The sequence below is a fragment of the Phyllobates terribilis genome, unplaced genomic scaffold, assembly GCF_046119375.1.
Source record: "Phyllobates terribilis strain yellow unplaced genomic scaffold, ASM4611937v1 Scaffold_1__5_contigs__length_1240528914, whole genome shotgun sequence".
Lineage (NCBI taxonomy): Eukaryota > Metazoa > Chordata > Amphibia > Anura > Dendrobatidae > Phyllobates > Phyllobates terribilis.
The window spans coordinates 498599555-498614931 of record NW_027362761.1 but is presented as its reverse complement, the minus strand read 5'-3'; the positions used below and the strand labels follow the sequence as shown (position 1 = coordinate 498614931).

General features: G+C 40.7%; 1 protein-coding gene across 6 annotated transcripts in view; it reads left to right on the top strand.

Moving 5' to 3' along the window:
- The window catches only part of HOMER1 (homer scaffold protein 1), a 147871-nt gene that overhangs the window by 54788 nt on the left and 77706 nt on the right, over positions 1 to 15377 (top strand). For all 6 annotated transcript variants that reach the window (XM_073680184.1, XM_073680181.1, XM_073680185.1 and 3 more), the window contains one exon: positions 1114 to 1256. In XM_073680184.1, coding sequence (XP_073536285.1) covers positions 1114 to 1256 — 143 coding nt within the window. The remainder of the gene's footprint in view (positions 1 to 1113; positions 1257 to 15377) is intronic.

Here is a 15377-nt window from a genome sequence, read left to right as displayed (position 1 = left end):
TTATAACCACACCCCCATCCTTTGTCTAAAAGTCTAAAATAGCCTTAGTGGCCTGTTGGAAAATGGCAAGATTACTAATTTTGTCTTGCAAATCGCGATATTTTAGTCTCAAATTTATTGAAAGATCGAGGTTAACGTGTACATTAGCGCAATAAACTGACTTAGAACCTTTTGCACATTTAGATCTTTTGTATTGAAGCAATGAGCATGTGCAGAGGTCATTTTAAGCAAAGGGGAGCAGGGTCAGATGTGACATCACCTTATTATGAATGGTGGATCCTGTGTTATCAGCTGTGTATAGAGGTGTAGTAATTCTGCCTGCGATGATAATGAGACTAGTGAAAACACTTCCTACAGAATAGAAAGAGCGTCTATTATGAAATGTGCAAGATTACTACTTTTGTTTTGTTTTTTTTATTACAGAACATAATATGAAAAAAAAAGATATTGCCAAAGTGTTTAAAAAATACATGTAACACAAAAACCTGATTAAAACAATAGGTCATTTTCTGATGACTCAGTTCCTTTAAAAATGTCTAGTATAGCATGTGATATTACTTCATGTCCAACACTTCACTATAAAACTCAGTATCAATCCAATTGCCATTGGGAAAAATACAAACAATCGTTCAAAGGAGCGTTGAGTACCTATTTAATCCCCTAAAAATTCAATCTGCTAATAGCCTGTCTAGTGGGAAACAATAAAAAATGTTATATCCTCGATATAGCTGTTTCTTCATTACTGGATCCCTATCAATCTCAGTAATCTACAATGTAAAATTAATGCTATGTGCTCGGCTCCAGAGGTCTGTCTTATGGACCCTAGTCACCATATTCAGCCCAGATAGTACTGCTTGCAGGGTGAACACCTTCGTGATATGACATTCAGTAATTCAGTAGAACTCACCATGATATTTCTTCTTATGGATTCCGTCCACTTCCGGCCAGTAACATACTATGGGCATCTTCACATATGGCAGCGTGCCGCCTAACATTTCCAAGCAGCTCCAGTCCCTCAAACGACATAGAATCACAGTGTATATATAAACTGTTAGTCAGGTCCGTTCTTACATTTCCTATCTTGATACTAATGATTTGTATGTTTTATTACAGGAATCTGCCGGAGGGGATATTCAGTCTCCGTTAACGCCAGAAAGCATTAATGGAACGGATGACGAACGAACAACCCCTGAAGTGACGCAAAATTCTGAACCAAGGGCTGAACCTACGCAGAATGCGTTGCCATTTACACATAGGTACCAATTCAGTTCACAAATTTTAATTAACTGATGTGTATCTGTGACTCTCGATAATCTCATTACCTCCTGACTAGTTGGCAGATTATATGCAATGACTTATCTGCTGATCCAACATGGTGACAGCGAGTTACCTACCAGCTATGTGCAAATGTGCCGTCACTCATACTGATCAGTCGGTGGTCGGCAGTGCTGTGCATGGCGTCTAATTCGGAAATGTTTTCTACCCATCTTTTCGGCTGTTATTGTTTAACCCTATATGAGTAATTTGCTGTTGGAGCAATAATGTCACAGTGCGTACTGAGAAATATAGGTTCTTTTATTGGATTGTTTTGTGCCGATGTTTGATCTAAGCATCATTGGCGAAACGGACACCTCGTGCTTATTAGGATGTACTCATTTACTGTTCCTAATACTACCATAAAACGAATTATGGACAACACACTATGTACATTAAAGGGATTCCATTAAGCTGCATCAATGCAAATACTTGTACTGAAAGGGAATCTGTAACCAGGATTTTACTAACCCATCTGAGAGCAACATCATTTACAAATTCCAGTGATGTGTCCCTTACTGTGCTGCTTGCTGTCATTTTGATACAATCACTGTTTTATTTTCACTGATTGGCAGTTTTGTGTGTACACTGTGCTGAGGCAGAAAGCTGCCAATCAGTGGTGTGGGCGAGGTTATACAGAGCTCAGCATTCAGAGCTCTGCTAGAACTTCAGCAAATAAAACCGTGATGGTATCAAAATGACAGCAAGAAGCCCAGTAAGTGACACATTGTTGAAATCAGGGTCACTGTCTCTACACTTCGCTGCTCTCAGATTAGATGGCAAAAACCTGGTGACAGATTCGCTTTAAAGGAGTTTTTCCTGAGTAGAGAAGGTTAGAAAATAAAATTTTCTCATTTTTGATTCCCGTGTCACTGCCAAGATTTTAAGTTGTCTTGCAGTGATCATGTACAGTACATTCATGTGACCACTGCTGCCAATCACTGCAGTGATTCTCTTATATATGGTGCTTAACAATTAAGACCAGTGATTGACTGCAGTGTTCTCATGAATGACTGACAGGTTGCCCTCATTTAAGGACCAGCAGGGAACATTGTGGCAGTAGTGCTGGGACAACAGGAGAATCAAGGGGTATGTGATGGTTATTTCTTTATTTTGTGAGATTTTTCTTAAGTCTGAGAAATCCTTTTAAGCTGACAAATCCTGTAGAAATGGGAGTGCGCCTTTCCCTGTTCTTCAGTATGGTGTCTGGTGTGATGTCCAATGAGCTGCATCAGACATGCTCGTGGGCCTTGAGTTTTTAGTATTAATATTGGTGTCTTAATATTATGTATGTTATTATGGATCTTCAATGACTACTTGTTTGTCTGACTTTCAGGAACAATTTTTTTTAAAGGTTCTTTTGCATTTTACCAAAATATTTTTAGTGCTAGACAAAATAAGGTAAGGAATAAAAATCAGCTTTTGACCAGTCCAATGGACCTTTATTTTTTCCCACATGTTTACTTCCAGAATATCACTACTTGGCTCAGTGGTTAGCACAGTTTCCTTGCAGTTCTGGGGTCCCAGGTTCAAATCCCACCATGGACAACATCTGTTGAGTTTTTATGTTCTCCCCGTGTTTGTGTGGGTTTCCCCTGGGTTCTCCAGTTTCTTCCCACATTGCAAAGACATACTGATAGGGAATGTACATTGTGAGCCCCAATGGGGACAGTGATGATGTCTGTAAAATACTGCAGAATAAAGCATTATAAATACTAGGCAGACAACATAAAACATTGCAGTGGCTGGCAATGTTAGTTCCTCTGCATCAGGCCAGGTGGTTTGTGGTAGTCAGCTTGTTGGAACCAACACACATTTCATTTGCAGCAATTAGGAGAACAGTGGGCATGTCTGAAATTGGGTTATTCTAGTAAGTAACTTTGGGAAGATGTACAGCACCATTGGATGGGCAAAAACTGTTGTTTATTTTTTTCTCAGAGGGTTTTTAGCACCCCTTTTTGCAAAGGTTGTATCTGTGGTATTAGAAAGGGGTTTAAGAAGTGACTTCTTCATATTACTCCTCCCTGTATTTGGATTAATAAAAGAAGTCTAGAGCTGTGCCATAAAAAGAAGTGGTCACATTAGTGGGACAAGGGAGTGAGTGGTCTGGTACATTAGGACTGCAGTAAAAGAAGTGGTCTGGCACATTAGGACTGCAGTAGATTAAGTGGTCTTGCACATTAGGACTACAGTAGATTAAGTGGTCTGGCACATTAGGACTGCAGTAAGAAGACATGGTCTGGCACATTAGGACTGCAGTAGATTAAGTGGTCTTGCACATTAGGACTACAGTAGATTAAGTGGTCTGGCACATTAGGACTGCAGTAGATGAAGTGGTCTGGCACATTAGGACTGCAGTAGAAGAAGTGGTCTGGTATATTAGGACTGCAGTACAAGAAGTGGTCTGGCACATTAGGACTGCAGTAGAAGACATGGTCTGGTACATTAGGACTGCAGTAGATTAAGTGGTCTGGCACATTAGGACTGCAGTAAGAAGACATGGTCTGGCACATTAGGACTGCAGTAGATTAAGTGGTCTGGCACATTAGGACTGCAGTAGATTAAGTGGTCTGGCACATTAGGACTACAGTAGATTAAGTGGTCTGGCACATTAGGACTACAGTAGATTAAGTGGTCTGGCACATTAGGACTGCAGTAAGAAGACATGGTCTGGCACATTAGGACTGCAGTAGATTAAGTGGTCTGGCACATTAGGACTGCAGTAGATTAAGTGGTCTGGCACATTAGGACTGCAGTAGATTAAGTGGTCTGGCACATTAGGACTACAGTAGATTAAGTGGTCTGGCACATTAGGACTGCAGTAAGAAGACATGGTCTGGCACATTAGGACTGCAGTAGATTAAGTGGTCTGGCACATTAGGACTACAGTAGATTAAGTGGTCTGGCACATTAGGACTGCAGTAGATTAAGTGGTCTGGCACATTAGGACTACAGTAGATTAAGTGGTCTGGCACATTAGGACTGCAGTAAGAAGACATGGTCTGGCACATTAGGACTGCAGTAGATTAAGTGGTCTGGCACATTAGGACTACAGTAGATTAAGTGGTCTGGCACATTAGGACTGCAGTAGATTAAGTGGTCTGGCACATTAGGACTACAGTAGATTAAGTGGTCTGGCACATTAGGACTGCAGTAAGAAGACATGGTCTGGCACATTAGGACTGCAGTAGATTAAGTGGTCTGGCACATTAGGACTACAGTAGAAGAAGTGGTCTGGCACATTAGGACTACAGTAGATTAAGTGGTCTGGCACATTAGGACTGCAGTAGATGAAGTGGTCTGGCACATTAGGACTGCAGTAGAAGAAGTGGTCTGGTATATTAGGACTGCAGTACAAGAAGTGGTCTGGCACATTAGGACTGCAGTAGAAGACATGGTCTGGTACATTAGGACTGCAGTAGATTAAGTGGTCTGGCACATTAGGACTGCAGTAAGAAGACATGGTCTGGCACATTAGGACTGCAGTAGATTAAGTGGTCTGGCACATTAGGACTGCAGTAGATTAAGTGGTCTGGCACATTAGGACTACAGTAGATTAAGTGGTCTGGCACATTAGGACTACAGTAGATTAAGTGGTCTGGCACATTAGGACTGCAGTAAGAAGACATGGTCTGGCACATTAGGACTGCAGTAGATTAAGTGGTCTGGCACATTAGGACTGCAGTAGATTAAGTGGTCTGGCACATTAGGACTGCAGTAGATTAAGTGGTCTGGCACATTAGGACTACAGTAGATTAAGTGGTCTGGCACATTAGGACTGCAGTAAGAAGACATGGTCTGGCACATTAGGACTGCAGTAGATTAAGTGGTCTGGCACATTAGGACTACAGTAGATTAAGTGGTCTGGCACATTAGGACTGCAGTAGATTAAGTGGTCTGGCACATTAGGACTACAGTAGATTAAGTGGTCTGGCACATTAGGACTGCAGTAAGAAGACATGGTCTGGCACATTAGGACTGCAGTAGATTAAGTGGTCTGGCACATTAGGACTACAGTAGATTAAGTGGTCTGGCACATTAGGACTGCAGTAGATTAAGTGGTCTGGCACATTAGGACTACAGTAGATTAAGTGGTCTGGCACATTAGGACTGCAGTAAGAAGACATGGTCTGGCACATTAGGACTGCAGTAGATTAAGTGGTCTGGCACATTAGGACTACAGTAGAAGAAGTGGTCTGGCACATTAGGACTACAGTAGATTAAGTGGTCTGGCACATTAGGACTGCAGTAGATTAAGTGGTCTGGCACATTAGGACTACAGTAGATTAAGTGGTCTGGCACATTAGGACTGCAGTAGATTAAGTGGTCTGGCACATTAGGACTGCAGTAGATTAAGTGGTCTGGCACATTAGGACTACAGTAGATTAAGTGGTCTGGCACATTAGGACTGCAGTAAGAAGACATGGTCTGGCACATTAGGACTACAGTAGAAGAAGTGGTCTGGCACATTAGGACTGCAGTAGATGAAGTGGTCTGGCACATTAGGACTGCAGTAGAAGAAGTGGTCTGGTATATTAGGACTGCAGTAGAAGAAGTGGTCTGGCACATTAGGACTGCAGTAGAAGACATGGTCTGGTACATTAGGACTGCAGTAGATTAAGTGGTCTGGCACATTAGGACTGCAGTAGATTAAGTGGTCTGGCACATTAGGACTGCAGTAGATTAAGTGGTCTGGCACATTAGGACTGCAGTAAGAAGACATGGTCTGGCACATTAGGACTGCAGTAGAAGAAGTGGTCTGGCACATTAGGACTGCAGTAGATGAAGTGGTCTGGCACATTAGGACTGCAGTAGATGAAGTGGTCTGGCACATTAGGACTGCAGTAGAAGAAGTGGTCTGGCACATTAGGACTGCAGTAGATTAAGTGGTCTGGCACATTAGGACTGCAGTAGATTAAGTGGTCTGGCACATTAGGACTGCAGTAAGAAGACATGGTCTGGCACATTAGGACTGCAGTAGAAGAAGTGGTCTGGCACATTAGGACTGCAGTAGATGAAGTGGTCTGGCACATTAGGACTGCAGTAGATGAAGTGGTCTGGCACATTAGGACTGCAGTAGATGAAGTGGTCTGGCACATTAGGACTGCAGTAGAAGAAGTGGTCTGGTATATTAGGACTGCAGTAGAAGAAGTGGTCTGGCACATTAGGACTGCAGTAGAAGACATGGTCTGGTACATTAGGACTGCAGTACAAGAAGTGGTCTGGCACATTAGGACTGCAGTAGAAGATATGGTCTGGTACATTAGGACTGCAGTAGAAGATATGGTCTGGCACATTAGGACTGCAATAGAAGATATGGTCTGGCACATTAGGACTCCAGTACAAGTTTAAAATGCAAAATATCAAATAAAAATTACTGGAAAGTGAAAACTAGACAATGCATGAATGTCAATGTGTACGAAATATACAAGTTTATATGGTAAGTTAGTGTTTGCACTTCAATGCCCTGTACTTAAATTAAGCTGTTAAGTATGGTGCAATCTCTTCCTTGTGTAAAGTGGAAACGGATTAAAGGGAATCTGTCAGCAAGTTTTTGCTACACCACCAACATGATGTAGGGGCCGAGACTCAGATTGCAGCGATGTGTCACTTACTTTACTGAGTGCTGCAGTTTTGATTAAAAATTGTTTAATTGCCGATCTACCAGTTCCATGAATGCTGAGCTCAGTATAACCCCACCCACACAACTGATTGGCTGCTTTTGTACACTGTGCATAGGCAGAAAGCTATGGTGGTGGGGGCGGGGTTGGACTACCTGGCAGCAAGCCAAGTAGTCCTCTAGTGATAATCTCCTGTTGATCAAAATAATTTTATAAAAACTACACCAAGCAGTCCAGTAAGTGTTACATCACTGGAATCAGGGTCTCTGTCCCTCTAATCTCAGGTTAGATGGCAACAACCTGGTGACAGATTCCATTTAAAATGGATTTTTCATTCCAGTATTTACCGTTGGATGCAATTGTCATTGCAAGTCCTACCTTGCTGTACTTTATGCACAGTTTTTGGCTGCCAGTTTTACTCTACAGTGTAAATAGCGTGCATGCAATATATGATTTTAATCGATTCTTTGACTTTGAGTGTCCTGTTTAATTATTGGTCACTAGTTCTATTTTTGGAGGTGACTGTATTATCCTATGTGTCCAGTCTCATTCACACTCCTCAGTCTGGATGCCTCACAGATATAGATATATATATTAGAACTTTATAATCATTTCTAATCACCCCAGTGGTTAGGAAATTAGATATTACAAGGTTTTGTTGTTTGTTTGATATGATCCGTTCCTTTGGTGTGGTACCTCTTCCTGTTTTAGGATATACCACCCCAAATTTTATATTTTCTTGGTAGCATAACATTGCAGGAAATTTTTTAAGTATTTTTGTAAAAATGTCATCTTTATGCTCTATATACATTTATGTAAAAATATTAGAATTTGTATTGGATTGTTTGTACTTTTTGCAGTGTTTCTTGTAATTTCCATGGTAACTAGAATGTTTATATTTTTGTAATTTAAAATATTGCAAAACCCTCAGATCCAAATTTACTTATTGTGAAAGTTTTCAGCTACGGAACTGTAAATAGCTATATTCCTGAGCCTGTCAGCCATTTGCATGGCTAAGTGAGAAAAAAAGGTTACTTCCAGCCCCCATTAAAAAAATTATCTTTACTAAGAAATTGAAAAACTTAGCTGCATGCGGACTCCAAAAATATAGCCATGTATGGCAGCTACGCGTTTCGGACACACTCCAGCGTTCCTTATATGAGTTCAGATAATGGACTCCGGAGTGTGTCTGAAACGCGTAGCTGCCATAGATGGCTATAGTTTTGGAAACTAAATGCAACTAATTCTTAATAAAGATAACTTTTTTATTGGGAGCTGGAAACAACCTTTTTTCTCACTTGGATATTCACGTTTTGGTCAGAATGGATTTCCGCACTCCTGGACTATGAGAACTGTATTGGGTGAACTGGCTGCACATTTTTTTTCATTTGCATGGCTACTCTGTAAGTCATTGTCTCACTCCAGCAGATGTTATTTTACTTGTCTAGAACTCTTATAGAAATATATGGGGTCCAACCAAAATCATGGATTGCTCCATCTGCACTATGACCTCTGGACATAATGTCACTGGTATATACAGAGCTGGGTGTTCATATGCCATATATCTCCTTCATGTAGAAATCAATCTGTCATAAAAATAAATAATTTCCCTCCATCAGCCGCAGTCTCAATCCTAGTTCTCAGGGACCTTATTATATATCTAAAAATTCTTCCATCATATTGTTCTCCTATTAGAATACCTAAATTAACAGCGACATTTATGCACACATGGGAACCTACTAGACCGCTCCAAACTATAGACGTGTAGAGATACTATCCCAAATACATGAACCCAAGTAAATGGCAGAATGCCTACTGTATAGCTCCAGACAAAATGTAAAAATTAATTTTGGATTAGTGAGTGAAACCATTTTACCCTCAAAATTTCCTTGAAAGTTCCATGCCTTTAGCACGCAGTTCGATGGAGAATAGTATTTATTACTCATCTGTGTTTCAGAAACATGGGATATAATCAGATAATTGTGGTGTGCAGCAGGGGGCACAGTTTTTACGTAAAGTTTTTGTGTTTTAAGAGGCTCAAAAAGTAATGTTTCTAAAAGCTTTATCTGGGATTTTAACTCAAGTAGTATAGTAACAAAGCAAAAAGAATGACTACTACCTCTAAAGAACAACATGGTGGAGATATCAAAACTGATCCCTTATGTTTTAGTGTAATGTTTCAGTGTCATGTGTTTTTTCTTCTACTGGGAGCAGTACGTCTCTTTAATTATAGGTACAGATAGTGCTGCCTCCTTGTCTCTTCTTACAGTCCTGCTCATCGTTATTGGCACCCATGAAGTTTAAGTACACAATGTGGAATATATCCTGAAAAAAATGAATCAAGTGAAACCATTTTTTTGTATAGAGACTCGTGTTAAATACAAAAGAGCTAATCATAAGCAATAATTTAAAAGAAAAAACAATGGGAGGGAAAAATAGAAAAACCTAAAGCTTGCTGTGACACTGGTATTGTCACACTTTACATTAATTTAGTATGGAAACACATTTTGACTTACCTGTGGTAAATCACAAAAGAGATTCACCTGTGATTAATTGTCGGTGCCCATGTGACATGAATTAACCAATGAATGATGAGTTTAGTGTTTTAAAAAGCCACATGGTAGACCTTGTTCCTTTGTCACAATGGTGAAGACAAAGGAACTGTCTGAAGACATCAGAACTGCTATTATTAGCAAACACAAGACTTCCAAAGGGTAGAAGGCCATATCCAAAGACCTTGGTATCCCAGTTTGAACAGTGCACAATGTTATTAAGAAGTTTGCCAAGCATGGAACCGTCAAGAACCTCCCTGGATGTAGGTCAAAGAGGAAAATTGACAAGAGATGTCTTCAAAGGTTGGTGCGAATGGTGGAAAAAACACCATGTCAAACATCCAAATACCTGAAGGCCAACCTGGAACAGTCTGGGGTCATGGTTTCAACAAGTACCATACGCCACACACTAAACCAAGCAGAGCTTTATGGGCGAAGGCCATGGAAGAAACCATTGCTGAAGAAAAGACATAAAAAGGAACAACTGATATTTGCCAAAGAGTACCTTGTTTGGCAAACCACAATCCATCTGGAAAAATGTTCTGTGTACAGATGAAGCAAAAATAGAGCTTTTTGGCAATGCAAAGCAACAGTTTGTTTACAACTGGCACAATGAAGCTTATAAAGAAAAGAACACCTACCAGCAGTTAAGCATGGTGGAAGATCCATACTGCTGTGGGGTAGCTTTGCTGTGTCTGGTACTGGAAGCCTTGACTGTATCAAACGAATCATGAAATCAGAGAATTATCAAGAGATTTTAGAGCAAAATGTCCTACCCAGTGTAAGAAAACTTGGTTTGAGTCAAAGATCATGGGTCCTCCAGCAAGCCAATGACCCAAAGCACACATCTAAAAGTACACAGGAATGGTTGAAAAAGAAAAAATGGACTGTTTTAAAATGGCCAGCAATGAGTCCTTACCTCAATCCCATTGAAAATCTTTGGGGTGAACTGAAATCTGTCATTGGGAAAAAGAACCCTGCAAACATTCAAGAGCTTGAACAAACTGCAAAGGAAGAGTGGAAGAAATTTCCAGCTGAGAAGTGCAATAAGCTTATAGATGGCTACAAGAACCTGGAGGCTGTCAGCAATGCCAAAGGGTGTGCAGCCAAGTATTAATTAGGGGTGCCTTTATTGCTGCACATGCTGTTTATTCTGTTTCTTCTTTGAAATTGCAACATGGAAGTTGAGAAACAATGTTTTATTGTTGTATTACTTTGAACCACTAATTAAAAAATCCTGAGAATATAACTTTGGTACATTTCCATTTATTTCTGAAGATATTGTACAGTCTATGAAAAAAATTAAGGGGTGCCAATAATGGTGAGCAGCTCTGTATGTGTAGTCGTGCTGTAGCCTATCGCATTTATTCACAGCGCATTTAAGCAATGAAAGTGCTAGGTTTTTTTGGTATAGAAAGAATTAAAAACATGGCTTCTGAGTGCAAAATGGTGAATGTTTGTTTTTTGAGAGTAAGTGTATTATATATATCTATATCAGAAATAATTTACTTTATATTAACATTTGACAAAATTCTTTGTGGACCCTATTAGACCCATTACCAACCAGTTGCTAAGTCTTATGTCGTGTACAACATTTATAAAATGTTTCTCACTTTATTAACTATTCATCGCCTACAAGCCGTTTTACTATGTGACATCATATATTTGGAATTTTAACAATCTTTTTTCCTGCATGAAATCAGTTCTTCTGCAATGTGTGCACTTTTAATATAGAATTTATGAATTTTACAATGTAATGAATATATCTTTTTCGATTTAAAGATAGAAATTAGATAGATAGATAGATAGATAGATAGATAGATAGATGGCATAGATAGATAGATGGCATAGATAGATAGATACTGTAGATAGATAGATAATAGATAGATAGATGGCATAGATAGATAGATAGATAGATAGATAGATAGATAGATAGATAGATAGATACTGTAGATAGATGGATGGATAGATAGATAGATAGATGGCATAGATAGATAGATACTGTAGATAGATGGATGGATAGATATTCTTAGAATGGTGTTGTAATATTCTAGTTCTTTAATATTGACACTATGCTTACATCCATTCTGTTATTCGGTTGGGTCACTTTACAATGGGTTGTCTCTCTTACGACTTTGTCGATATTGGTTAGCAGCCTCTGTCAATGAGGTGATGCAGGGGATAATGGGTTCATTACTTATGGAAGTGGGCACCGTCCCGTCCCCTGGGTACATGTCGACCCCCACGTAATCATGGGTCTCGACATGCGTGCCCCAGCACCTGTCGCTTTTTATCTGACCATTGGTTTGTAGTGGAAACTGTGAGCCCCTCTATTTGGTTGTTTATATTATGCTGTGTCATGGCAGCCCGCATTTGAGTGTCAGTGGGTCTGGTCTATATATAGTGGATAAGCATCCTCTTATTTATAATGGTCTAGTATTAGGCGTATTGCAATCCCACATAACATAATCATGGAGAAAAGACTTGGACAGCACATCCAAATATTATATATTGATTTACAGCTGTTAGACAGAATTTTCAAAACTGAACATAAGGTGTTTAGCTAACATTTTGATCAAAATGTATAAGCCCACTTCTATTTCATGATGTATAAGCCCACTGCTACGTCATGATGTATAAGCCCACTGCTACGTCATGATGTATAAGCCCACTGCTACGTCATGATGTATAAGCCCACTGCTACGTCATGATGTATAAGCCCACTGCTACGTCATGATGTATAAGCCCACTGCTACGTCATGATGTATAAGCCCACTGCTACTTCATGATGTATAAGCCCACTGCTACGTCATGATGTATAAGCCCACTGCTACGTCATGATGTATAAACCCACTGCTACTTCATGATGTATAAGCCCACTGCTACTTCATGATGTATAAATCCACTGCTACTTCATGATGTATAAGCCCACTGCTACTTCATGATGTATAAGCCCACTGCTACGTCATGATGTATAAGCCCACTGCTACGTCATGATGTATAAGCCCACTGCTACGTCATGATGTATAAGCCCACTGCTACGTCATGATGTATAAGCCCACTGCTACGTCATGATGTATAAGCCCACTGCTACGTCATGATGTATAAGCCCACTGCTACGTCATGATGTATAAGCCCACTGCTACGTCATGATGTATAAGCCCACTGCTACTTCATGATGTATAAGCCCACTGCTACGTCATGATGTATAAGCCCACTGCTACGTCATGATGTATAAGCCCACTGCTACGTCATGATGTATAAGCCCACTGCTACGTCATGATGTATAAGCCCACTGCTACGTCATGATGTATAAGCCCACTGCTACGTCATGATGTATAAGCCCACTGCTACGTCATGATGTATAAGCCCACTGCTACTTCATGATGTATAAGCCCACTGCTACGTCATGATGTATAAGCCCACTGCTACGTCATGATGTATAAGCCCACTGCTACGTCATGATGTATAAGCCCACTGCTACGTCATGATGTATAAGCCCACTGCTACGTCATGATGTATAAGCCCACTGCTACGTCATGATGTATAAGCCCACTGCTACTTCATGATGTATAAGCCCACTGCTACGTCATGATGTATAAGCCCACTGCTACGTCATGATGTATAAGCCCACTGCTACGTCATGATGTATAAGCCCACTGCTACGTCATGATGTATAAGCCCACTGCTACGTCATGATGTATAAGCCCACTGCTACGTCATGATGTATAAGCCCACTGCTACGTCATGATGTATAAGCCCACTGCTACGTCATGATGTATAAGCCCACTGCTACGTCATGATGTATAAGCCCACTGCTACTTCATGATGTATAAGCCCACTGCTACGTCATGATGTATAAGCCCACTGCTACGTCATGATGTATAAGCCCACTGCTACGTCATGATGTATAAGCCCACTGCTACGTCATGATGTATAAGCCCACTGCTACTTCATGATGTATAAGCCCACTTCTACGTCATGATGTATAAGCCCACTGCTACGTCATGATGTATAAGCCCACTGCTACGTCATGATGAACCTCTTAGTGGGTCTCCAGCAAAGATCTGTGCAGAACTACACCAGCAGGGGGAGCGACCCAGGTGCCCCACAGCACTTTTTCTGCCAGGCAAAGCCTCAAAGGCTCTTGACCACACCAACTCACAGACAAGTACTACAGCAACAATCACCACATGGCACCAACACCAAGTGAACTGATCTCACAAACTTACATTCCATGTGATCTCATAGACGAAAAGACAAAAACAAAATATTCCGATCCCACCATATTATATATGGCTTTGTGGGATTTAGTAGTAGTCTTGAATTCTCATTGCCACAAGTATAATTATTCTTATGTAGAGAATGTATCTGATTATGTAATGCACGACCGTATATTGTGGCAGTGGTTTCACACATGTAAATATCTATTTGCCTGCTTATCTATCAGTGATATATTGAAATAAAGAGAGAAAAAAAAGAAGGAAAGAGAGAGTTAGATACATTCACTTACATTCTAAGAAACAAAAGCAAGGGATGATTGATAGATAGATAGATAGATAGATAGATAGATAGATAGATAGATAGATAGATAGATAGATAGAGAAAGAAAGGAATATGAGTAAGAAAAAACTTAAAAGGAAAGGAAGTAAGAAAGAAAGAGAAAATGTAAAGCTTTATGTAAAAGGTAGATATTGTAGATTCATTTACATTCTAAGCAGCAAAGGCAAGAGATGTTAGATAGATAGATTTGGAAAAAAAGAATGAAGGAGAAAGAAAGAGAAAAAGAAAGAGGAAGAAAATGTAAAGCTCTGTGTATAAAAGTTAAATACATTCACTTACATTCTAAGCCGCAAAAGCAATTAGTGAATGTGAGCGCTTGCCAAGACCCTCCATATGCTTTCATGTCCTTATGGGTAAACTGACTTTGCACTTTCTATGTGTGTTTATATTCAGCTACAGTATACTATATAATACATTGATGCACAGACTTTTTCTAGGCTGCTTGGGCCATTGATTTCTAGAATACACCTTCTATAAAGGAACCTGTGGATTTTTCTAAGTTTATACGCAAAAAATCAAACACATTTTTTTTTACAACAACCTTATGCTTTAGCAGCATACTATGTGAGGCCATGGAACCTGCGTGGAGAAAAGCTTCCTATATTTCTGATGTGTTTCTACTATTTCTAATATGAACACTGGATGCATTGCAGCATTTCCTGACACATTCTCATGATTATGTAACTTTTCAGAATTTTTCTCTATTTCTCATCTTACAACCCCCCCCCCTTTGTATATTCTAAAGCAGTGGTCCCCAACCTTTTTTGCACCAGGGACCGGCTTGAAGCAAGATCATTTTTCCATGGCCCAGCAAGGAGGGGGTGGGGTGGGCGGGGCTTTGGTCATATGGGGGCGGGGTAATGGAGGGATTTGGAGTTTAGTGCATACTTATCATATAGTGTAGACCAGGTCCCCGCCAGGAGCTATGCCAGGAGCCCCACATAATGTGCTGTGCCAGGAGCCGCATCACTGAGGCCCCATCACGCCCTGCAGCAGGACAGGGCAGCTGTCCTGACAGCTGCTGTTCAGCTGCATTTACTTCATCCCAGGGGCGGACACAGACTGTAGTGGGCCCCTGTGCAAGAAATTTTTGGGGGCCCCCCCCGCCCTTCATAAGGCAACAAAGTTATGTAAACATAACCCCCCCATGTGCATCTCTCACCCCCCCATGTGCAGCTCACCCCCGTGCATCTCTCATCCCCCTCCGTGCATCTCTCATCCCCCTCCGTGCATCTCTCATCCACCCCCCGTGCATCTCTCATCCCCCCCGTGCATCTCTCACCCCCCGTGCATCTCTCATCCACCCCCCGTGCATCTCTCATCCCCC